The following is a 27,217-nucleotide window of genomic DNA, read 5'->3' as shown; positions in this document are numbered from 1 at the left end:
ATGAAGCCATTATTATCCTAACAGGTGTATCATCTTGCCTGCTGTAGAGGTAAGCTTCTGCCGACTCCACTCCTCTCAAATCGGTTTCAATTTTCCATTGAAGATAATTTACTTCCTTTATACGGTTAATGCTTTGAGGAGGAAAAGTACGAACGTCACACAATCTCATTACTTTGTCCTGGAACTTTTAAAAGACGGGGTTGGTGACTTAGAAATGATAAAGTCCCAAACAGAAACCTTTGCAGTATTGTATTTCGTTTCCACATATGGAGTTCTCAGATCAAAACCTGCCGAAGTCACATTTACATTTATGATTCTGGAGTCACTACAATAAATATCAGTAATGTGTTGGATTCGATTAAATAAAATATACTCTTTCTTAATTTTCATCTTGGTCGGGTCAATAAAATAAAGAATCAGCGAAGTTCTGATGTTGATTAAAACGATACCAGAACTTCACTGGTACAAAGTGAGAGTAATCCGATGTCAGAAAATCTTGATATTCTGAGAAGCCACTACGACAGAAAACCAACACACTCCCGTTGAGCCTCGGATGGAATCATTTCGCTTTATATACTCCTTAGTACTTTACAGGAAGTGTGAGTATTACAAGTTTTACTCCACAATATAGTTATTACTCTGAATTAACGGTCAGCTTGGTAGAGTAATATATATATGTCCGCAAAGTGTGGATTGTTTCTTAATTCTCACTTCTGTTCATTTCCCCATCACTCTTGTTGCTACCTACTACGCCCCAAACCCGTGAAAATCATACACATTGTGATTTTTCTCTTTTCTCTCTCTCTCTCTCTTCTTCTTTTTCTTCTGGATTCGTCAAGCAAATATAATCAAGCTAGAAGTTCTTCATCCTCATACCCCTCCTCTTCCCCTTCCCCTTCCTCTTCATCTTCCTCCTCCTCCTGCTCCTCCTCCTCATCATCATCATTACCAACACCATTAAAACCAAAATTACTCGAAATTACAATAAAAACTCTCTTTGTTCACTGTCCATCAAAACACAACTCAACGGGATCATGCAGAGGAACGCAGTAACTTCGGCCTAATTCCTATCTTAAACGTGGTAGTCTTTTTGATACTTCATCTTCGGTTCAAGTAGTATACCCCTTGGCTAGGAGATTAAGTGAAAAGTCAGTTAGATGCAGACATATTGTGGGTTTTGCCTGTTGTCCAAAACAGAATCTTTGATGTCCTGGTTGATATTGTTTTTAAGCAACCATAACAATCGGTGTGAAAAGGCGCTCGGGATATTCCATTATATACATGAAATTCATGACTGAAGGAGAAATCTTGACGTCTTTAATTGTATTTTATGTAATGTCATTCTACTGAAGCTGGAACTGAAACTTGATCAAAATTGTTGGAGAATAAAGTCCAAATTTTGAATTGAAAGCAAGTCAAAAATGTAAACATTATCAATATCACATACTTAATGAATGTATGTGTGTAGTTGAATGCTTATAGCTGCGTATTTCGTCTGGGAGAGATCCCTTTAGAGACGAACTGTGTTAAAAAAAACACTGTATACTTCCAAAATAAAAGAAACGAAACCGTACTGGAAATGAAAGAGAATGACAGATATCAATATTTCACAGTTCTTTCTGCTACTATTTATATATACGTCTAGTTGGCGGTTTCGGTTTCGTTTCGAAAGTGGGGTGAGTATCCACACCGATGGGCTGCAAAAGCTGCGAAATATTGATATCTGTCGTTCTCGTCCACTTCCGAAGCGGTTTCGTTTCGCCTAGTTGTGTTCCTGTTTTGTTGTAAAGGCACTGTTTCCGATTAATTGTTTACCGCTGCCACCATGTTATGCATTATTTCGTTCTTGATGGGATGATAGACAACTCAATGAAGGCATTGTTATTGTTTTACGTGTTTATTTTGCTTAACCTGTTACGAACTGTCAATATACACGTCAATGATTGGTTGGAATTACTGAAATACTTCAACTTTAACGTGAAGTAACTCCCTAAATATAAGCTTTTCTCAAAAACGCTAAGAGTAAAAGGTGTTTTATATGATGCATTCTGCCAGTGTCCGAAGTTTGAAAGTGTTGTGTTACAAAGAATTGAAAGTTAATTATGTCGCTGGGTTACGAACTGGCTATCATGTAAAGTAATAAAAGCTCGCATGGCAGAAAGCATAGTTAGTAGTACGAAATGAAAAGTAAACAATGAAAAAATAAGGAATAACAAACTTGAATAGGAGTGTTTATTTGTTCATTATAATATAAAATACAAGTTCGACGAGTTGCAGTTATACAATGATAATTTTCTGCTCTGTTAAATTCATTTGTGGGTAACTGCCAGAAGACTGGTGGAAGAAATCGAGTAAGAAATAATAAGAGACAAGTAGAGAGGGTAAAAACTGTGTCGTTCCTTGCATATGTTTCTTTCTCCTCCTCCGCCTCCTAGAAAGAAAGAAAGAAGAACCGAATTTGGTTACTGTATTTATATTCGTTGTAAAGTTGGATTAAGTTTATTTCTCTAGAACTGTATTTAACCTAAGAATTTTAACTAAAACAATAAAAGTTAACTGTGACAGTTGACTGTCAAAAGTCGAGAACTGGCAGAAAAATGTAGATTCGGTTTTGAATTCCTGCCTTAGAATCTAGGAAGCTATTCGTAACATATGTGTACATACACAAACTTCTTTTAATTAAATCTGTTGTTAAATGTTCGCGAGTTTGTTTTTGTTTTAATATACGCAGCCAATCTGATCTTATATTCAATTAATAAAGTTACAACATCAGTTTCTCACGACAACTCGACTCCGCTAAAATGGTGACTCGACGAAGAAAGACCAACATCACGACACAGTAAATCAGACTTCCCTTTAACAAATCCAAAGATGAATGTTAATGTATTTCTTATTCCCATGTTGTAATGCTCACAAAGAAGGAATTGTTTTCAATGATGACCTCAGTTTGGAGAATTGAAAGAGGCCTTCTACAAGTGGACTCAATCAAATCAAATACGCAACAACTATGAATGATGTACAGCATGACAAAACAAAACTACTCAAATGCGTACGTGTGTACATATGCATGAGTGTCTGTGTGTGACTATATGTATGTATGTATGTATGTATGTATGTATGTATGTATATCGGAGCCTATCTCAATACAAAATGGAGTGAAACAGGGGGATATTCTGGCACCGACCCTATTTGCGATGGTTTTCTGTATTGCGTTCAGAAACTGCAGATATGGTGTTTACATCTATTATCGAACCTCTGGCAGCATATTTATTATCAGGCGCTTTGCTGCAAAAACAAAGGTATTTATCTCTATCATAAGAGACCTTTTGTATGCAGATGATTGCGATCTAGTACTGCACACAGAGATTGATATGCAACATATTTTGAATGCATTCTCTGATGCTTGCACTGCCTTAGGATTGACAGTCAGTCTCAAGAAACTGTTGTCGTATACCAGCCTGCCCCTGGTAAGCAGTATAGTGAACCAAATATCTATGTGTATGGTAAACGAATTGGTGTAGTTGATCAGTTTGTCTTCCTGGGAAGCCCTATTAATAGATATAGCAACTTGGATAATGAAATTCCATACAGAATTAGGAAAACAAGTGAAGCTTTCGGAAGGCTAGAAAGGCGCCTCTGGAGTCGATGAGACATATGCAGGACGACAAAGATAAAGGTATACAAGGCGTGTGTGCTCTCATCTCTTCTTTGTGCCTGCGAGACGTGGGTCACATATCGATACCACCTTAAACAACCGGAATGTTTCCATCAGATGTGTCTCAGACGGATCTATGGCATTAAGAGGGAGGGCCGCGTCAGTGATCTTGAGATATTGGAAAGCTCTCGGTGTGAAAGTATAGAAGCTCTTGTGTTGAAGCAAAGGCTCAGATGGAGTGGTCATCTGGTCAGGAGGAAAGATTCAAGGATACCAAAACAACTCTTTTACGGAGAGTTAACTAAAGGAGAACGACCTCCACATAAACCAAAAAAGAGGTATAAAGACTTGCTGAAGGCTTCCTTAAGAGATGCTAGCATCTTTCCTGGAACATAGGAGGGCATAGCTATTGAGCGTAGTAGGTGGAGAAGGAGTGTGTACGAGAGGACAGCTACTTTTGAGAAATCTCAAGTTGCGTATGATAAAGTAAGGAGGGATGTCAGGAAGGGCATCGCTGTTGCACTTCAAGATGGTAAGGGTATTCCTATGATGCTGACATGCAGTGTCTGTGCAAGACGCTGCCTCATTAAAGCTGGACTCAAGAGTCATTTTCGTAGTCATAAAGCGAGACACATGATTGACAACCAGGCCACTGATGGTGGTGCTACACACCATACTAATCTTATCTGTAAGGCATGTAGAAAGGAGTGTAATTCGGCGGGAGGACTTAAACGACATGCAAAGGTACATGAAGCCCAGTTACAGCTACAGCCGGCTATTGCCGGTAAAGGTTTTAGCTACCAATTCTGTACAAGACATCGTAGATCTTTAGCTGAGCTAAAAAGTCACATTCGATCACAACACCGTTAACAATTAATCCTCGTGCAATGGCCATACTCGATAACGGGGCCAGCCATCATGTATACACATATACTTGACTCGTAGCGTACACATGAGTGAAATCCCCCTCTCCCCTGTATTATATATACATGCATTCGAACGTAGCAGATAACAGCTAGTCTTAGGCCGCTGTTCGGACCCCGTTGTGTCCACCTCTCTGATTGGTTGATATAGGCGCAATTTGTCCCAATTTGCCGCGTATAACCAATCGGAGCCTCTAAATAAAATCACGTGAGACAACATGTTCTCAACCCAGTTTTGAATTTACAGCTCCTTATAAAAACTCAGCTTCTCGTCTCGAGGTCTTTTGGTTCCAGATCTTTGTAGGTCTAGCCACTGACCACACAAGACACAGCGAGTTCCAGCGACGATACCACAGTAGCCACGTTGCGACTTACCAACTTTGTCCAACAACGTTACGGCAATCTCTTCGTCGCCATCCTTCTTCTTCTTAACTCGTCAACATCATCTCTCTACGTACAAAACTCAACAAGCAACAAGCAACTCGCTCAGGTTCCAACACATCACTGTTCGTGAATTACTTAAACATGGATCAACAGCGAATATACAACCTGCAAGAACTCTTGTATCAAGTGACCCAGGCAGCAGCATCACAACCACAACTTCACGTATGACATGTACTGCACCTGGCTCAGCATCATGGCCGTAACTTCTTGATACAGTATTTCAGCTACCATGTACACTTGACTACGAACTGGTATTTCTCTTTCTTGCATCTATGAACTTCTAACTTCTCATTATAGACTCTTTCACTGTCTTCTTAATTGCTACTCTTATATGTACTTAATGCATACGCATACATCTATGCTTACGCACATACATGTTTTGTTTTCATGACGGCCTGTCTATTATTCTGTACTAGCACTATGACCCGGCAATGCCTTGGACGGTTTTGAATGACAATAGAAAGTGCGAGCCCTCTAACTGAAAAATTGTGGATTTGTATAAAGGACACACACACAGACATTTTGCCGTTTATATGTAGAGAGACTAGCACTATGACCCAGCAACGCCGGGTCATTGTGCTAATGCAAGCATATACAGCTGCGTGCGTGCACACATACACGCGAGTACTGTCCAAATCTCCGACCAGTCACATACAGCTAGCTGGCATTCAATTGGCGTATCAAGTTTCGGGCATTTTGATTGGGTTTTGGATAGAAAATTCACAAAAAAGTCACTTCTATTGATTTTTTAATGGCTTTGCGGGGTGACTGGGGAAATGTAAAGATGTGCACGACCACCCTTGGACGGTTTTGAATGACCATAGAAAGTGCGAGTCCTCTAACTGAAAAATTGTGGATTTGTATAAAGGACACACACGCAGACATTTTGCTGTTTATATATAGAGAGATACATGACGCACACACAGACACATGTTAATACATCAATAAATCTTCTCTTAACCTTTCTACTCGGTTGTGTCGCCCTTTTTCCTCTGACACGTATATGTACTATTCATTATACATTTTATTGTATCGACCGTGTGATGTACGAAAGAGCCATATTCGTCACCCCTCATCGCACGGTCCTCACAGACCAATGTAAAAGTGGATATAACTTTTTTTATTAACTGACATAGATTGTTCTTCGTTTTCCTCTATTGTTCTTCTTCCTTTTTGTGCTTCTTCGTTTACGTCTTCATTGAGGGCAAGTAATGGTTCCAAGCTGAAGCAACGTACTGTCATTGAGTTCTGACGAAAGAAGTGTGAAAGCTGCCTGGCATTCATAGAAGGCTACAAGTTATTTACGGAGATGATACCATTGTTAAGAGTAATGTGTAGGGATAGATAACGAAATTTAAAGAAGAGAAATCTCGGGTTGAAAAACCCGACACAGCGGAAAAACATCAACTGCCATCACTGACACAGATCGTTAGCTAGTGGACGAATAGGTTCGCACAATTAAACCAGTCACAATCCGCGAGCTCGCTGCAGAACTGGGCTGTGACAATACATTACAGAAGAGAGTGGAAGTCGTTGGGTATTGGAAAATGAGTAGAAAGTGGCTACCTTGGTAGTTGACACCCGATTTGAAGGAGAGGAGGGTGGAAGTTTGCGCTGATCTGTTGGAAGCTCTGATCTGTTGGAAGCGTTTGAACCTGGTGTCAAAGGAGGAAACCTAGATGTATCTTTATAATCACAAAACAAGGGCCCAGCCCGAGGAATGTTGTCACTCCCCTTTGACAAAATCTAAAAAGTTCAAGAGCCAATGATGGGCACAGAAAGCCATGATGCCTGTTTTTTTTTTTAATGGAAGTGATTTACAAGAACGAGTATGTATTGTGAACAGCGAATGACATATTGAAATGGTCAAAAAAGCTTACAGAAGCCGTTAGGAGGAAGAGACTGGGCAATAATCTAAAAACGATCCACATTTACCATGGCAATTCACGCTCATTTACATCTTTGGCAATGAATAAGGCAATCGGAAAATTGGGCTGGTCAGTAATCCTCCATCCAGCGAAAGGCCCCGATCTGCTGCCCTCTGACTTCAGTCTGATCGAGCCAATGAAGGACGGTCTTCAGAGATAATTTGATGACACAAACGGTGGACGAGGTGAAAGAGGCTGTAAAGAAGTAGGTGCACCAATGCACGTTTGAATTTTTCCAGAGCGGATTCAAAAGTTTGGTCCAACAACGGCACAAATGCGTGTGATGGAGATTGTTGAGTCGTACCTTTGCACAGAAAAAGAGTTATTCTACCGACATGTGAAACTCGAATATGCCAATTGATAAAAGAGAGATGAAAACTTTTTCAATACTTTCAGAATAATCGTGTGTGTGTGTGTGTGTGTGTGTGTATACAGAGAGAAACAGACAGGCAGACAGACAGACACACACACACCACACACATACTGACAAATAGAGGTGTATCAAATATTATACAACCTAAATTCTTGGTTTACTAAAACTATCTCCACCTCTAGAGACTAGCTCCAAATTAGAAGGAGAAATAATCTCATGAATAAAGAATTTTTCCAAAACTGACATGCCATTAAGGATTAATTTACTGCCTGAAGATAAGAGAACAAATGCGTAAGCGTGTTTCTGCATTAGTGGATGTCATCAGCACAACAGTTCTCTTGTAGCCAAGTGCAAAAAGAGTAAGACACATTTATGACCTATGCAATTTGCATAATTCAAGCAAAAATGAGCTAAGAGGAATTACTCAGTATGAACATCTTAGACATATAGGTATACTAAATACCATACAGTATAAATTCTTAATTCATTAAAATTATTTCCGCCTCTAGAAGATGTCATTATTACCAAATAGCAATTAAGAACAGCTTCAGATGATAAAGGAGACATTGCATGGTATTTGATATACCTTGGTTTATTTGTGTTGCTCAAATACATGCCACTGGCCACTCTGAGTTCGTTTTTGTTTAATTTATGCAACTTCAGTCATTAATGTATTCTACATGTGTGTGTACGGGAGGGGGCGTCCATTGGTTACTGGAGATATGTAGGAGAATTCTGGTGTTGATGAGGCCCATCGTGTCCATGACTGTTCTTTTATCTCCAGACAATAAGCCTGTCGTTTCCTTAATGGTTTGTTAACTATGGAGAATTGTTGATTTTTGAGATTATCTCCCCTTCTCATAGAACTGATTTCAGTTGCCATTTCGTACTATTGAAACTTTATCTATGAGCAGAGATAGTTTTAATAAATTAGGAATTTTTATTTTATCGTATTTGATAGGCCTGCATTTGTCTATGCTATTCAACTACATGCACACTGGCCACTGAATTATTTTTCTTGGCTCGTGTGTATGTGTGTGTTTGAAGGCGTGTAGCTTAGTGGTTAGAGTGTTAGCCTCGCAACTGAAAGGTCCTGTGTTCGATTCGTAGACCGAAAAGCGTGGTGATTCCTTGAACAAGGTACTGCTGTTGCAACCCATTTTCCCTCGAACAGTCATACCGTCGATACCATGCCCGGTTAAAGATGTAATGGCCAAAAGAGTGTCTGTGTTTGCTTCTGGCTACCTAAAACGACTAACAAGAGAGTGGCTCAAGCAACCAGGTCATAGTCGCAAACGAGTGTCATCTTGTAGCTTGATTGTGGCAGATGAGACAGTGTGCTAATATTTAATAATATTTAATAATAATAATAATAATAATAATAATAATATAATAATAATAATAATAATAATAATAATAATCCCCTGTGATCATAATATCTCAACGAAAGAGTTTGACAAGCTCAGAAAATATAAAGACCTACTCATTGAAATTGAGAAAATGTGGCATCTCAAGGCGGTTACAATACCAGTGATCGTAGGAGCACTAGGAATGATCAAGAAGGGAACCGAAAATTATATGAGAATGATCCCTGGCTTACCATCCCTGCAAGAAGTGCAAAAGATTGTCTTAACTGGTACATCACACGTATTGAGAAGAGCATTGTCGATGTGAGAACTGTTGCTGCTCATGTATTTTAATTTAACTTTAAAAAGAAAAAAAAAAAAAATGAACGAACTACTGAGTTTGGTTTAATGGCCTACCAATGTATACTATGAGTTTCTTTGCCCTAGGAGTCGGGAAGACACCCGGCAAGAAATGGAAGCAAATTTGAAAGAAGAAAAAAAAATAAAAATAAAAAATAATAATAATAGTAATAATAATAATAATAATAATAATAATAATAATAATAATAATAATGAAATTATTGTATACAGTGCTCAGGTGCACCACAACTTGTCAGAAAGTGCGTATAAAGTATATGCAGTAATGTACAAATGTCTGGAAAGCGAACAATGTATGAGTCAGATACATGCTTGTGTGTGTGTATGGAGGGGAGAAAATCAGGTGTAGTGTTGGCGAATCTCAGAAAGCATGGAAGTTTTGAAGGATGCAGTGCTCCGACAACCAACAACTGATGCCAGCAGTCTGTTCCATGCTTTAGCAACTCTCAGCGTGAAAAAATGTTTCCTAAAGTCATGGGAGCTGTGCTGTTTTCTGACTTTGTAAATATGTCCACTAGTGTTAGACGGGTAGAGTTTGAAAAGGTGCTCAGAGTTATTGTTTGTAAGATGGTTGATAATTTTATGGGTGTCTGCCAAGTCAGCTGCCAGACGTCGGAATTTCAATGTGTCCAGGCCCAGGGAAGTAAGGCGTTCAGAATATGGCAAATGCCTGATGGAGGGTATTCTTTTGGTTGCAAGTCGCTGAACGGCTTCCAGACGATTACATCTCTTTACATTTTGCGCTTCAATCCTGCCGCTGTTGACTTTGCCTTTCGCTTTTCAAGTCAATAAAATAAATACAAGCCAAGTAAATAAAGAATGCTTATATTATCATATGGTGTATGTGTTCTAGTACACTTGACAACCTGGAAAATGAGATTTGGGGGTTAAGTCACATACAGCATTATCTTTTGTTGTCTATTTTGTTCATTTTTTTTATTTAACAAAGATTTAAAATCCAGTAATTTTTGTTTTAATTTTACTTCGCAATTTCATAGCTGCAAAATACTATGTAATTTATTACGAAATTATAGCTGTTAATATGTTTGTGAAGTCAAGAAATAGATACGAAACAGTGTATTGGTTGTATATAAAATAATATGGTAGGTTGGGATATTTATAAATATTTACATCAACTTAATTCACTTTGATACAAGACCAGATAAACCATATATATATATATGCATACTCACACACACATATTTATATATATATATTATGTATTATATATATATAATTTTTTAATGGTCTTACAGGATTTATCAATTTTACACATTCATTGTAATATTGTAATCAGATCAGATTCTGAAGTATGGTAGCGAAATTAAAAATTCTTCACTTATGTGTATATCTACTTATTTTCTTATTGAACCACAGGTCAGCTTGATATCTAGAATACGTCAGTTGCACTATTCCGGTGTTTTGTCCAGATACGATGATCTTAGATGACATCCTATGCGTTCTGTTTTGAGGGTGTTTTGGTTGCTATTTCCAGTCGATTATGTAACCATGAAAAATCGTAGAAATGTTTCGTAGGGTCCATCAATGCAATAACAACACTTAAATTTAAGAATATCTTAAAGCACTAACAATAGCATTAAATTATTTCTGTTATTTCCCTTGGTCGGATGTTACAGAATTATTTTCTTTTTCGCGTTCCGAAACCCTGTTTTAGTCATGTTTTTTTACTTTTTTTATGCGTGTCGTCAAGTCTCACACGTATATTAATGCTACTCCACCTTATTATAAATACTGTATATATGATGTATATGTGTGTCTGTGTGTGTAGCACGACTGTAGACTTCGTGTCTTTGTGATTTTGATGGAGGCTAATTTCGTTTCCTTTCAAACCCATGGATGGATTTAAGATGGCTTATATCATAATTTTATTCAAATTTAAGATGCATTATAAGCATTGTCACTTTACCTTTCATCGCACCTGAGTCGATAAAATAAAGTACCAGACAAGTACTGGAGTCGATTCTTATCATGGATGCGTATTATATGTAACTAAAATTATTATAGAAAACACGTTTCTTTTCAGTCAGTGAACTACATTATCCAATGTGTCCTTACTTTGAGATGGTAAGGATGTAATTTAAGGAGGACTTAGCTGCTATTTCTAGCAGGGCAAGTAGCTACGTAGAGGTTACTTCGATGGCTTAGTCTTCTGTGTCTCCTAATAGTGTTTGTTTACTACTGTTTGTGCTGAGCTTTAGAAAGGGAAATGTCCTTGTTAGGAACACTGCACAACTTTGACTATGTAGTCATGGCTGTATGGTTAACGAGTTTAGTGTCCAACGATATGGTTTTGGGTTCAGTCACACTGCACAGTACCTATTTCTTTATTGTCCACAAGGGGCTAAACACAGAGAGGACAAACAAATGGATTAAGTCGATTATATCAACTCCAGTGCGTAACTGGTACTTATTTAATCGACCCCGAAAGGATGAAAGGCAAAGTCGACCTCGGTGGAATTTGAACTCAGAACGTAGCAGCAGACGAAATACCGCTAAGCATTTCGCCCGGTATGCTAACGATTCTGCCAGCTCGCCGCCCTCACACTGCACAGTACCTTGAGCAAGTGTCTTCTACAATGGCATCAGGACAACCAATGCCATGTGAGTAAATTTGGTAAACAGAAACTGTTCAGAAGACCATCATGTATATGTGTGTATGTGTGTGTACATTTGTTGTAAAGGTGAGATTAATAGTTCAAGAAATTATAACCTTGAACCTGCAAGTACCCTTTAGCAGCCATAATTGTGTTTGACTATACCTCTGGAAGATGCATAAATAAGTGGCCAGATGGCTTTGTGTTACAGCTGAAAATAACAATGTTTCTGCTTATAAGCAAGCTGTAGTCACAAAACCATGTGACTACCAACTTTGTGTCTTTCAGGAGTAGTATCAAACGAAATCCTCCTTGCTAAAGTGTACTCATAGGAGCAATGGTGCCAAACATTTTATTAATGTGAATCTTGTTTCATTAGTTTGCTCTTCTGGGATCAGGTTCTGTTAGTGCTAACACTTAGAAAGGGATAGTCTACATTCACATAACTGACTTATCCTAAAATACTTCCTATGAAGTCACTGTTTCCAAGAAAAAAATGTAAAATTCCCACATATAGACTCGGCAAAGATATCCAGATTTAGCGTAAAAGGTCTGGATGCCTTAGTACAGTGTTTCTCAACCATTTTTACCTATATACGCCTTTGATTCCTATTTTACTCAGGTGGACCATCTTAACCACTCAATGTTTAAAAAATCCTATTATATTTTTATAATTAAGTATTATCAAGAATTGTATAAAAATAATTAATAAAATAGTTTGTGTATTTTAGAAGTATAACCAATTTATTGCAGATAGATTTTAACAAGAAAATATTATTTGGACCCAGTTGAGAACCACTGCCTTAGTAGGTAATACATCAGGTTAGGTAATCATCCTTTCATCTCATATGAAAGTACCCACAGCAGCAGTTAACTGTTCAATGCTGTTTTCTTAAGCAATCATTTCTATTTCTAAGATCATGTTTGTCAATGTTGTAAACTCTCTGGAATTAACATCATTAGTTTAATGAGGTTTCTTCTTTTGCAAAGCTTTTTTTTAAAGAATATCTACCATGCACATGCAAACATCTTTCAAAACAGATTTTTTTTAAATCTTGGGAGAGTCATTACACCAATAAGAAACACACACATTGGGTCTCTTTTACTTATTATTATTATCATTATTATTGAATGAGAGAGCAGTGCATGCCAGCAAAGTGACATTGGGGTAAAATATACAAAGCCTGTACATCCATCATGACTACCCATCTAATAAGGGTACACCAAGCACATGCCTCACAATCATATGTACACGACATGGTGATCTCATATCAAGATAAACAGCTCATGACCTTGCAGGTGGGGCCATGTTAGAATTTTTTTCAGGTCAAGTAGCCCTTGCCACTCAAAAGGTCTCTATATAAGAGTTGTTTAAGGATGTTGAATGAAACAGCCATGTTTCCAGAGGTGAATTATCCAAACTCCAAAGAACTCCTCTCAACACATGGCTATGGTGCTCCCCAACTACTACTGTTCGTGATCAGAGATGCACATATTGTCAGCCACTAAGGGACATGCTCAACTACATATGGTCAAACAACTGACGAGCAAATCTGTGGTATTGAGCAGAACAATAAGTATAAATACAACACAGTGGACTGGGCGAACTGTAAGAATGTTGGACTAAATGCTTTATGATATTTGTTCTAGCTCTTTGTGTTCTGAGTTCGAATCCGACTGTGACCAACTTGGGTGCCAGACTTAATCCATCATCTAGTTTAATACCTCCACTTGGCATCTTGGGTGTCTTTAATGAAACTCACTCTGTTGCAAGCATTTGGGTTTGGACTTTGGTTTGAGGATACTTTCTTCCTACCATCCCACCAGTGTCAGAGGTCCAAATGACGTCTAAAAGTTTGAGTTAAACCAAAGATTTACTGAAAAACTGAAAAATATCAACCTACTACACCACCACAACCAAATATAGACATTTTTATCTCCCCTCTCCCATTATTAATCAGGAGATATTTATTCGTGTAAGAGTTTGCTTCCATATAATTCTTTCTTTACCTGGGCTTTGGACAAAACTAAAACGTTTAAAACCATCCAAATTTAGTCAACTTGGTAGTTTCTCATTCCCTTTTCAATCCATACAATGGTTCTTCCACCACCACCACCATCTATCTAGGAAGGACTACTGATTTAAAATACGTAATTAAAAACCATCATGATACTGTACGAGCCCATAAACAAGGGGCATGACTCTGTACGACACAGCAGTTTATTATCAATTTTGGCCTTATTGAAATTGACCAGTTTTAGAAATTTTTAGATATGTCTGACTTTGTCACTGGTTTACTGGTTTAAATTAACCAGGACTGTTATTTAACCCTATCTTCACATTTTAAAATTGTTATCTTACGACTTTGTTGAATTGCGAGATTTAGTATTTGATGACCATTAAAACCAATAAATTTTCAGCTTGATGGATGAAGAATTAGCTGAAGAGTATCTCATTGTAAAAACAACAGCTGCAGTGATATGCTGATTTCAGTTTTTCCATAGGACATACCTGACGAACTGAATGTGTAATTAAGATTTGATTTGCAATTATAATTACTTATTACATTGGGAATCTTGAGAAAGATTTCCATTTTTTTATACATGTTAATATTTATAATATTGTAAGGCAGCAAACTGGCAGAATCATTAGCATGCCAGACAAAATTCTTTGCAGCATTTTGTCTGTCTTCACGTTCAAATTCTGCCAACGTCGATTGTGCCCTCCATCCTTTCAGACTGGGGTTGATGTAATTGACTTATACCCTTCCTGAATTTTGTTGGCCTTGTGCCAAAATTTGAAACCAGTATTTATATATTGTGATGTTTCATTATTTCAGGCAGAGAGAAAGGCAGTCAACCGTTACTACCCTCCTGACTGGAACCCCAGTAAGGGGTCAATCAATAAGTATGTTGGTTCTCACCCCCTGCGAGAACGAGCCCGTAAACTCAGTCAAGGTATACTTGTTATCAGGTAAGATATTTTCATATCACATGGGAATACAAAGTTATGTCATTCTAGAGTATTGTTGTCATATACAACCTCAAAAATACAATATGTTCTTTGTTACTCTACAGTACTGTTCTCTTAGGATGACAGAACAGCCTAAAAGAATGCATGCACGCACACACACATACACACACATGTGCACGTGCGCACACACACACATACACACACACACACACACACTCACACCTTATGTCACTTTCCCGAAAGAAAGTGAAGCAGTCTCTTCATTTACAAACCTCCAGTCATTAATAGGGTACAATATTCTGCTTACTGTTGAGTTGTATACTCTCTCTGTCTCTGACTCTTCAATCATCATCATCATTTATTCTCTGTTATCCATGCTGGCATGGATGTATGATAGGAGCTGCCAAGTCAGAAGATTGTACAAGTCTGTTTTGGTATGATTTTTTATGGCTGGATGCCCTTACTGAGTGGAATGGGTGCTTTTTACTTGGCAGTAACACTAGTAAGGTCTGCTTTGGCATGGTTTTTACAGGTGGATGCCCTTCCAAATGCCAACTACTTTAGTGTGGACTGGATGCTTTTTACATGACACCTGCACTGGTAGGGTCACCAAGTAACTCACAAGACAAAGATCTTTTGAGAAGCAGGATATTGGAAGAGGTAGCCTTGTGCCAGAAGATGAGAGGTTATAGTGTGACAAGGACAGAAATGGGGGTCTTGCCTTAGAGGATATACATGATTACCCAGTCAAAACTTTGTCCTAAAATTTGTGTCTGCATTTTCCCCATTCAACAAACCCTAAACTATGACATTGCAGTTAGAATATTATCTCTCCAAATATACTGCATTTGTATCCATTCACCAGTTAAATAATGTTTAAAATAGCTGTAGACGCAATCTTTGTTCCTTATTCTGTTCTGTTATTTGTATGAGAATTTTACAGCCATCAGCTTTCTTACATCACAGAGCCATACATTTCTATTTTATCCAGTGGAGAGCCTAAAAATAAATGGCAGGATATGATTTTGAGAGAAATATTGAGTGGTGAGTATATGAAACAGACAAAGAAAGGGAAAGAGTTATGTTGGGGGTTAGCAAGTGCTAATAGGGTAGGTTGAGTAGGAGGATCCAGTGCTAACCCACATTATAAGCGAACATGGAAGTGTAGGAAGAAAGGGAGAAAGATATGAGGTGAGAAGGACCCAGAGAGACTAGGGAGAAGACTGTTGAAAGAAATACTCTTGAGGTTGTTGATGGTAGGTCAGAGAAAGAGAAATTTGAAGGTATTGAGGTGGTAGTGAAACTATGGTGAGAGGTAAGTGTGAGAAACTGAGGCAGAGGGTGGGAGAGTAGTGGGTGAATACAGTGAGAGCTATGAGTGAAAGAGATACTGAAAGGTACCATAGAGGTGAAGGGAGAGTACAAGGGTAAATGAAGTGAAAGCATCCTAGTTATACTCTCCTTGTTAGTCTTCTCTCTACCATGCTTGCTTGAAAGAGCAGGTTCTCTCCTGTACAGTATGTCATCAATGTTAAAGTTACTTGTCATTGTTTTTGTGAGGTTCAGCATCCTGAGATCAGTCTTCATTACTTCATCCCATGTCTTGCCTCGTCTCCCTCTTCTGTGGGTTCCATCTACTGTGAGCAAGTAGTGCATCTTTATACAACTGCCCTCATCCATATGCATCACATGCTCATACCAATGTGTGCACACTACAGTACATTTTTCTCTCAAATTTATCATTCATTCGTACACACTGACATTTCACATCCAGTGGAACATGCTCGTTTCATTCCTTTCTATAGTTTTTGCATGTCTTCAACTTTAATGGCCCACATCTCACAACCATGTAGTATTGTTGCTCACACATAAGTATAATACAATCTGCCTGTCACTCTAAGAGAGAGACCTTTTATTACCAACAGACCTAAATGCTTTCATTTTATTTCATAACTTTTCCAGGTTTGAGTTGCCATATAATATTTGGTGTGGTGGCTGTAACAGTCATATTGGAATGGGCGTACGTTACAATGCGGAGAAGAAAAAGACTGGCAACTATTACAGCACTCCCATATATACATTTCGCATGAAGTGTCACTTATGTGACAACTATTTTGAGATCCAGACTGATCCAAAGGTAAAAAAATGCATATTGTTTTGTTTAGCTCTTGATTAGATCAGTGTGTGTGTGTGTGTGTATATATATATATATATATATAACCATGTATCTCAGTGTGTGTGTGTATGTATATATATATATATATATATATATAAAACCATGTATCTCCTCTGCAGCAAGACACCTGTTTCCATCCCTCTTATTTCTTTATTGCCGACAAGGGGCTAAACATGGAGGGGACAAACAAGGACAGACAAAGGGACTAAGTCAATTACATCGACCCCAGTGCGTAACAGGTACTTAATTTATCGACCCTGAAAGGATGAAAGGCAAAGGTCGACCTCGGCAGAATTTGAACTCAGAAAGTAACAGCAGACGAAATACCACTAAGCATTTCGCCTGGCATGCTAACGTTCCTGCCAGCTCACTGCCTTTTCTATCCCTCTATCACACTTTAACCTCTCATTATCTGGCACAAGGCCACCTGCTCCATTGCCCCACCACCACCACCACTCTCAAAAGATCTTTATCTTGCAAGTAACTCGGTGACCCTACCATTGCTGGTGCTACTTAAAAAGGCCACACTGTAAAGTGGTTGGCATTTAGAAGGGCATCCGGCTGTAAAAACCATGCTAAAATCATTAGCACACTGAGCAAAATACTTAGCAACATTTTGTCTGTCTCTATGTCCTGAATTCAAATTCTTCCAAGTTCAAATTTGCTTTTCATCCTTTCAGAGTTAATAAAATAAGTACCAGTTGAACCCTGGGGTCAATGTAATTGTCTTACCTTCTCCTCCAAAATTGCCAGTTTTGTACGAAAATTTGAAACCACCACCAATAATAATAATAATAATAATAATAATAATGAGGGAGTGAGCTGGCAGAATTGTTAATATTTAGGACGAAATCCATAGCAACTTTTTGTCCAGCTGTTGATCTGAGTTCAAATTCTGCCAAAGTTGACTTTGCCGTTCATCTTTTTGGGGTGAATGAGATAAGTACCAGTCAAACATTGGGGTTGATGTATATCAACTATCCCCCCCTCCTCCAAAAATGTGAGATTTTGTGCTTATAGTAGAAAGAATTATAATACTAATTTCAGTTAATCTGAAAAATTAAATTTCTTTTTTCACAGAATCATGATTATGTGATATTAAGTGGAGCAAGACGTAAAGAACAGAGGTGGGACCCAAAAGAAAATGAACAAATTGTTCCTGAAGGTTAGTTTTTTTGCGTAATATTTTATCATTAGCAGAAACTTCATACTGCCAGGCTAAATGTCATGTAATAGTTACAGCCTTTTACTTGTGTAGTTCTGTTCTTCTTGAAGTCAATTTTACTTTACCTATTTTCTCCTTTTAATTATTATGATTTAGTGAAAAATGGAGAGGCAGTACCATTGCTTTGTGCACAACCTTGTGGTGAGGAAGAAACCACAACACAGTTGAAAATTGCATTAAAATACTGTTATTGTTCACTCAAGATAGTTTAAGAGCTTGTATCAAAGTGGACTATGCTTGAGGCACACAAGGACCAGGTGGTGATGGTTTTTTTTACCGTATTACTGTTCATATATGAAGGTGCATGGTTCAGTAGTTAGAGCATTGAACTCGCAATCATGAGCTAGTGAGTTCAGATACTGGATAGAGTTGTGTGTTGTGTTCTTGAGCAAGACACTTTATTTCATGTTGCTCCAGTTCACTCAGCTGTAGAATTGAGTTGCCACATCACTGGTGCCAAGCTGTATTAGCTTTTGGATAACATCAGTGTCATGAAGAAGGGAGGCTGGTATACATGAGCTACTGCTGGTCTTCCATAAACAACCTTGCCTGGACTTGTGCCTCAGAGGAGAACTTTCCAGGTGCAATCCCTTGGTCATTCATGACTGAAGGGGGTCTTTACCCTATTTACTGTTGACACATGCTGCCTTTAAGTCAATTCATTTTGAAAATAATAAAGAATTAAGTAAAATAATTTTGTCATTATTAAACTGGTGTTTGATACATAAATTAACATGAAATTTTGAAGAAAACTTTTAATTTAGGTAATTTTAAACTGGAAGTTTGTATTGTAGAACCAGGGGCTGTTTTGAAGTGAGTTAATATCAAGAGTTAAATTGGACAACAGGTACAGTTTATCACACAAGACTAGAGCATTTGTTATTTATAGATTAATAAGAGTAATGAAGATGGCTTAAGTTTAAAAAATAGTTCTGATGATAATTACATTACAGTATTTAGTTTCAATTATCTTGGTTCTAAGTTTAGTCTCCAGCTAGAGTCAATTTATCTTAGATCCATTCATTTAACTGTAACTTTACCCTACATGAGCATTTAGTCCTGGATCTAATCAAAAGAAACCATTCTACTACCTTGGTGTATAGATAATATATCATCATCATAATCATCATCATCATTTAACGTCCGCTTTCCATGCTAGCATGGGTTGGACGATTTGACTGAGGTCTGGCGAACCAAACTCCAATCTGATCTGGCAGAGTTTCTACAGCTGGATGCCCTTCCTAATGCCAACCACTCTGAGAGTGTAGTGGGTGCTGTTACGTGCCACCAGCACGAGGGCCAGTTTGGTGGAACTGGCAACGGCCATGCCCAAATGTTGCTTTTTATGTGCCGCCTGCACAGGAGCGAGTTCAGCGGCACTGGCAACGACTTCGCTCGAATGTTTCACATGCCACCAGCACAGGTGCTAGTAAGGCGACATGGTAACGATCACACTCAAATGGTGTGTTTAATGTGCCATCAGCACGAAGGCCAGCTTGTTGCTCTATCAATGGCACATGACCACAGATTTGACCAATGTTAGGCAGGAGGAAGCATTGTTCATTATATTAACACCAGTACTTGACTGTGGAAGGATGAAAAGCAAAATTAATTGTAGCAGGGTTGAACTCAAAACATAAAGTGCTGTAACTAAATACTGCAAGGCATTTTACCATTTCTGCCAGTCAGTTGCCCTGTAGTAGATCTGGTGGTATTTATTTACCTTCTAAGTTTAAGGTCCACTGGATTTGACATTGTTTCTCATTGTTCTGAGGTCAGTTAAAAAAGGTACCAGTCATTTACTGGGGAAATTCCATCAATTGTTATAAAGCAGCAGAATAATAAAAAAAAAACAGTTATGTTCTGTGTCAGCAAACAATAATACAAATAATTCTAACAGTGAGAATGTGTTTATTCTTTCGAGGAAGAAGACAAGTATAATGTTTTAGGTAGAAGCCTTTGTCTAAGATAGATGAAATTTCCATTAGTATCACAGGATAGATAAATGGTATATTTACCAAACAGCACCAGCAGACATTTTACTTTTCTCAATGAAGAGAATGTTTCATTTCTCTTCTTCTTTATGACATTAAGTATATTGTTTGAGCTTAATACCTTGACTTGACAATTTTATATCTATGTGCTAAGTTAAAACCAATATTGTAGGGCTAATAAATACTGTAGATTAAAAGGTAAACTCTCTGCAAGATAAAACTACAATACTGTCTCTATCCTCAGTTGGGGCCATTTAACTTCTTATGCAAAAGAATATTATACCACATCACATCCATGTCCCTAAAATCCAGGTCATTTGAGATTTGTTGAAAAAAAATCAAAATAACCAGTATTCCATGCTTAGTATTTCAAAGCTGATTATCCAACAGGTCTTCTCATCAAGTCAGGTCACCAACACTATTTAGGAGGTATGAGTATCATCACTGCTCAGTTTATGTGAGATTCACAATGGAGTATTGCTCCCACATTTAGGTCAATGTTGCTGCATCACATACAAACAACTTAGATTACTGCAAAAAACAAAAAAGCCTACCTGACTGATTGTTATGGAGATACACATCAACACACTCAACCTCTGGTCCCTGGATGTTCTGTGTCTCCTCTTACTGACTTAGCTATTGCAACTACAGTGACCTCTACTCCCTAAAGCTGGTTAATGTCAAGCCACATCCACCAAAGCCTAATTGACTCATGTTTCTTTCTTCTTTTTAATCAATATTGTAGCTGCACCCCTCTTCCATACCTTGCACTAGCCAATATGTCTAATTCTGTCTCACCCTGTATGTAATTCCTCTGGATTTCCTCCACTGCTCATGTCTTTCCTGCAGTTATTCCAGAAGAATATTTCTCTCAAAAGTTATTCAAATACTATGACCACTTACAGTTCCTTCCTGCAGACCAAACAAAATATAAAATAATAAAAAAAATTGTTATCTATTAAGTAAAGGATCTTAATGCCTCATTGGATATGGTAGACTTCATCTATAATTAATGGTAATACAACATGATTAGAATATTGTTTGTGCACAATGTCTTTACAGATAAAGACACTCAGAAAAAGCTGGTGAAAGATGCCATGTATAAATTGGAACATGGTTCTGATGATAAACAAAAACTGGTAACTGGGCTTCCAAGTCTTGCTGAACTGGAAGAAAAACAGGAAGTGTACAGAGATGATTTCATCCTAAATTCCTTGGCTCGCAGCAAGTTTCGGGTGAGTACTACAGATTTGGTCTAGTAGCTTCTGTCTGTGATTTCATCACAATTTCCACTATCATCATCATCTCCTTCATCATGATTTTCCTCCTCCTCCTCCTCCTCCTCATCCTCATCATCATCATCATCATCATCATCATCCATGAGTCAACTGTGACATTCATACAATAATCCTTACTTACAAAAATACATTTTATGCTCTTGTTGTTAACGCTGACTTTTCATCTTTGTGGAATTCTTGAGTGATTCTACAGAGTTAAGACCTAAGCGGAACTATCCTAGAATAGTTTTGAATTGTCAGCTGCCAAATTTAATGTTTATGTATCATTTTTTCCTTTCTCTCCTTCTTTCGTCTCTCACTCTTTCTCAATCTTTCTCTTCCACTCACATTATCTCTTTTCTTCTCTCTTTACCTCTTTCTGTGTCTCTTCCTCCCTCTCTGCCACTTCTCATTTTCCTCTGTCTCTCTTTCTCCTTCTCTGTCTTTTCTCTCTCTACCTTTCTCACTTTCACTCTTTTCCTATCTTTCTCTGTTTTAGGAACATAAAAAATCTGAACAAGCTTCTCTTGAAGCTGACCAAGAAATCCAGAAACGATCCTCGCTGTCAATTCCTCTTGTTAAAGAGCATGAAGATGATGTTCGACTGGCTGGTTTGTTACATTATGAAACAACAAAAGGTTTGAATGTTTATGGCATCATTTCCTTTCTATTTCTGACCACTTCAGATTTTAAATCGTCTTGTACTAACACCTATGTTTATTTAACAATATAATCCTCCAATATAATCACAATTATGAAGGCCTGTGCATTCATCTATGCTGTTAAATGTCTCAAATATTTTATTTACCTCTTCATACCAGTGCAGCTGTTGTAAGCTCTAAACAGTACAAGTTTGAAGGAAGTGATGTATTCAGATAGCAGTGAGAATAGGTAGTAGGGTTTATAGAAAAATAATGTCAAGATTAAGTGCACTATATTTGCAGGTGTTGAGCTCTAGTTGACATAGAATGACCTCTTCTGAGACAGGAAGGTTGATAACAACAATTTCATAGCCATGGAGAAGAGCCAGAAGATTCTATATGGACCTTCTTTGTTGGAGACTATCAGTTTAAACCAGTGGTTTTCAACCATTTTTTTCTATTTGTGAACCCCTTTGATTACTATTCTACTCTGGCGGACTCCCTTAACCTCTCAATGTTTAAAAACTAGTTTTATAGATACTTCTTTCAAAATTCCTATTTAGTTTTACAAACATTATTTAGATTGAACCATGTAAAATGTTACAGAAAGAAACCTTGCTGCTTCTTCCAATAAATACATCAAAATCAAAACATTTTCATGAACCCTTAATATACTACTGTGTGTATCCACTTTACTATTTTGTGTGGAACCCCAAAAATCTATGGACCCTGGTTGAGAACCACTGGTCTAAATTAATATTAGATCCCTGGTGGATGCTCAGAGAGTGTCACCACTAGAATACGAATAGTCTGGGCAAAGTTTAGAAAGCTCCTACACCTACTGGTGATAAAGGGTCTCTTGCTCAGAGTGAAAGGTAGATTGGTAGATTGTATGGTGCATGTGTGCGAACTGCCATGCTTCATGGTAGTGAAACATGGGCTGTGACTGCAGAGAACATGCGTAGGCTTGAAAGAAATGAAGCTAGCATGATCCGCTGGATGTGTAATGTCAGTGTGCACACGCGACAGAGTGTAAGCACCCTGAGAGAAATGCTGGACATAAGAAGCATGAGATGTGGTGTGCAAGAGAGATGTTTGCACTGGTATGGTCATGTACTGTGGATGGATGAGGAGAGATGTGTGAAGAAGTGCCACTCCCAAACAGTTGAAGGTATCCGGGGAAGAGGTAGACCCAGGAAGACATGGGATGAGGTAGTCAAGCATGACCTTCAAACATTGGGCCTCACAGAAGCAATGACAAAAGACCAAGATCTTTGGAGATATGCTGTGACTGCAAAGACCTGACAAATAATGTGAGTTCATGGCTGCTTCCTGCACCAGTTTCGCATAGCCCCAGCCCATCTAAAGTACCTTGGATTGCAGAACGACCTGCTGTGCTTACCTTGGATCGTAGGGTTACCTGCTGTGCTTGAGGAGACCTATTGAGTCAAGTACATCAACATCAAAATAAATATCAAATGGAAATTGTAGTTGTGATACCTGTGCCGGTGGCACGTAAAAAACACCATCCAAATGTGGCCGATGCCAGCACCACCTTGACTGGCTTCTGTGCCGGTGGCACATGACCTGCTGTGCTTGAGGAGACCTATTGAGTCAAGTACATCAACATCAAAATAAATATCAAATGGAAATTGTAGTTGTGATACCTGTGCCGGTGGTACGTAAAAAGCACTATCCAAATGTGGCTGATGCCAGCACCACCTTGACTGGCTTCTGTGCTGGTGGCATGTAAAAAGCACCAACAAAATGGCCGCTGCCAGGCTCCCTTGGCACCTGTGCAGGTGGCACGTAAAAAGCACCCGCTACACTCACGGAGTGGTTGGCATTAGGAAGGGCATCAAGCTGTAGAAACACTGCCAGATCAGACTGGAGCCTGGTGCAGCCTCCTGGCTTCCCAGACCCCGGTCAAACCGTCCAACCCGTGCTAGCCCAGAAAACGGACGTTAAACGATGATGATGATGGTGATGTTTGTGTGTCTTGATGATGTTGTAGAATGAAGAAAGTTGACTGCACATTGTGAAGTTGATGTTAACGTTGATTGGCAGTTTGCTTTGATCTGGACTGGCACAACTCCTCTAACCTTGTTATATATATCTTTATCATTGAAATGTTTATACACAAACTCATTATAGGTGACTTGTGTAAAAACATAAAATTCATTACCTTTATTCAGAGAAGTAGACAAGGTTCCTTGAACTTTGCTTTCTTATTTATTTTGAGATGCTCTGTGTTTATTTCAATTACTTTAAATATAACAAAGGATTTAGTAAAATAACTTGGTTATCATTAAGCTAGTGTTAGGAACATAAATTGTGACTAAGGTTTGATGGAAGATTATAATTCAAAACTTTTGAAAACAAGACATTTGTACTGAGAGCCAGAGCCAGTTTCAGCTGGGTTGGTATCAAAGGCAGCAAGCTGAGATATGGAAAAGTGGAAGCATGTATTGGTATAATTCTGCAAATGTAAAATATGGATTCCCTATAGAAAGTTTACTGTCAAAATTGGGGGCTTGTTGAGGATGAATGGAGCGTATTGTCAGGGTAGTAGACAGGAAATCTTTAAATGGTAGTACTACAAGTACTACAACTACTACAAGTACTACTACTACTACAAGTACTAATACTACTACTACCACCAATGCTATTGCTAATACTATAACAATGAATAATGAACCATTTTGTTGATTGGTACCTTACTCAAAATATAAGAAATTATTAAATTATACATTCTTTTACATTGTATGAAGCTTTCCATTAAACTTTACAATTTTATAAGGTTTCAAGCAAACTACTACACACCTATATATGTGTGTGTGCATGTGTATTATACAAACACGGAGCATATATATATACAGTACTCGGAGTTGTCTAGCAAGCCACAGATCTAAAATTATTTCATTTCTGATAAGTTTTTCTTTTTCCATACACATGTCACCATTCATCAGTTATTGTGTGATGAAGAACGGTGGCATGTGCATGGATTACTGATTGGATAACTTCACATCTGTAACTTGTCAGGAAACTCTAAGTACTGTAAGTATTCCATGTTTGTATAATATATCAATTATATTCCTCTACTTCAGTAGTATCTGAGGTCTACTTTTGTTGTTCTACACCTGGTTAATTGTTATACACATTATATAAATATATATATACATACACATATATAAAAACGCACACACACACACACACATGTGGTACATATATGTATTAAAACAAGATTCTTTTTTTTTCTCTTTAATTCTTTTCACCAGATTCCAGTATTTCTCAAAAGGAGAAAAGAAATCAAATATCAGCTGCTCTGTCAAGTTGTGACAAACTCTCTTCCCATTTATTGACTCCTTCTCGTGATAAGAAATTAGATATGGCTAAAAGATGCATTGCTGAATCTCTTCTTAAAAGCAAGAAGAGTGTCTTCGATGATCTGCACTTATCATCAAGTACCAAATCACCATCTTCCACCAACACCACCACCACCACCACCACCATACACACACCCAGTTCAATTACAGCAAAGTGTCAAATTCTGGGAGTCAAACTACCCAAAGGGACTGAAAAAAGTGGTAAAGACAAATTCATGAGTTCAATTATTCCTGCAAGTTCAGATTCAGATCCAAAATCAGATTTGTTAAGTTCTTCAAACACTGTATCTTCAGGTCTGGATTATTTGCAAGCTTATTCTGACAGCAGTGATGAAGACTCAGATGATGATTCTAAGTGATTGGACTTTAATTATTCTTAAGCTTTCTGTGATTTGGACTGATATAATACTTTACTCATTACATAGTAATGAGTGATTCTTAGTTGAAACAGCTGTAAGATTATGATATATATATATGCATGTGTGTGTATATATGTGCATGTGTGAATATATATATGTGCATGTGTGAATATATATATGTATGTATATGTAAGTATATATATATATTATGGGAGAATTCATAAAAAAACAAATGACGAAGACAGGTGGTGTAGACAACAAACAAATGTATTAGTTTAACGCTCGGGAATTGAAAAAGTCTTTAACGTTTTGAGCCTATGCACTTCCACAGAAAGGAACATAGAAAGAAACAAGGAGAGAAAATAAAGCATGTGTAGTGGCTAGCAATCTATCATAGTGAATCTATATATATATATATATATATATATATATATATATTAGAGATGTACTTGCATAGTGAATGACTTGATCTGAGATCATATGCTGAAACAAAAATAATTGCAGCACAGAAGATATTTGTAAGTCATTCAAGAACACATAAAAACTGTTAGTTTCACTTCAACATTTAATTTTCATTTGTGTCAAACTATTTTCATTGCTTAAAAACCATGACATGTTCACTGACAAAACTTGGTGCTGCATCTGAGAGAGTAACAATTAGTTCATGATATGTATGTATGTATGTATGTATGTATGTATGTATGTATGTGTGTTTGTGTGCGTGCATACATACATACATATCATGAACTAATTGTTACTCTCTCAGATGCAGCACCAAGTTTTATCAGTGAACAGGCCATGAAAATTTTTTGACACAAATGAAAATTAAATGTTGAAGTGAAACTAACAGTTTTTGTGTGTTTTTGAATGGCTGCAATTGTTTATATATTTATATATATATATGTATAATGTTTGTATGTATATATATGTGTATGTGTGTCCATGTATGTATATGTGTGTGTGTATGTATATATATATATAGGATCCAGTCCGGGTGACAACGTAGGTGAGTTTGGTACAAAAAATTCAGGGTGAATACTTGATAACTGTAAGCACCTGTATATGCTAGTCAGTGGTGTAGGTGATAGGGTATATTTATCAAAAGAAAAACAGGATGCAAAGGATTTAGCGGTACATATAAGGCTATTGACATACATGTTACATCAATTATGCATTGATATAAACTGTCCAATAAAGCCAGAAACATATGTACCGCTAAATCCTTTGCATCCTGTTTTTATTTTGATAATATATATATATATATATATATATATATATATATATATATATAATTCTTGTATTTGTTTTGCAAGATTCTTGATATCAAATTGTGTTGAAACAGATGTTGACATACTTGGGGAGGATCATTTTACCAGCAAAAGTACATGCACTGGTTGTATATCAATTTTATCATTATTATTATCAGTCAACTAGCTAATTAATTAACTAATAAACTACTTAATTGTTTTTAACAATAATTTGTTCAATCAATCTGTTAATTGACTTATAATAATAAAAAGTGA

The 27,217-nt window shown here is 37.5% G+C and overlaps 1 protein-coding gene across 1 annotated transcript; it reads left to right on the top strand.

Annotated features, from left to right (window-relative positions):
- Positions 1 to 5,103: 5,103 nt before the first annotated feature.
- LOC115216650 (coiled-coil domain-containing protein 130-like) lies at positions 5,104 to 25,880 on the top strand. Its single transcript, XM_029786141.2, has 8 exons — positions 5,104 to 5,184; positions 8,434 to 8,463; positions 14,503 to 14,636; positions 16,599 to 16,773; positions 17,893 to 17,977; positions 21,094 to 21,266; positions 21,808 to 21,946; positions 25,228 to 25,880. Exons 1-8 carry the CDS (start codon positions 5,104 to 5,106, stop codon positions 25,692 to 25,694), a joined length of 1,284 nt encoding a protein of 427 aa, XP_029642001.2. The 3' UTR covers positions 25,695 to 25,880.
- The last annotated feature ends 1,337 nt before the right edge of the window (positions 25,881 to 27,217 follow it).

Source organism: Octopus sinensis, linkage group LG10 (genome assembly GCF_006345805.1).
Source record: "Octopus sinensis linkage group LG10, ASM634580v1, whole genome shotgun sequence".
NCBI classification, from domain to species: Eukaryota; Metazoa; Mollusca; class Cephalopoda; order Octopoda; family Octopodidae; genus Octopus; species Octopus sinensis.
This window is presented reverse-complemented; position numbering and strand designations above follow the sequence as displayed.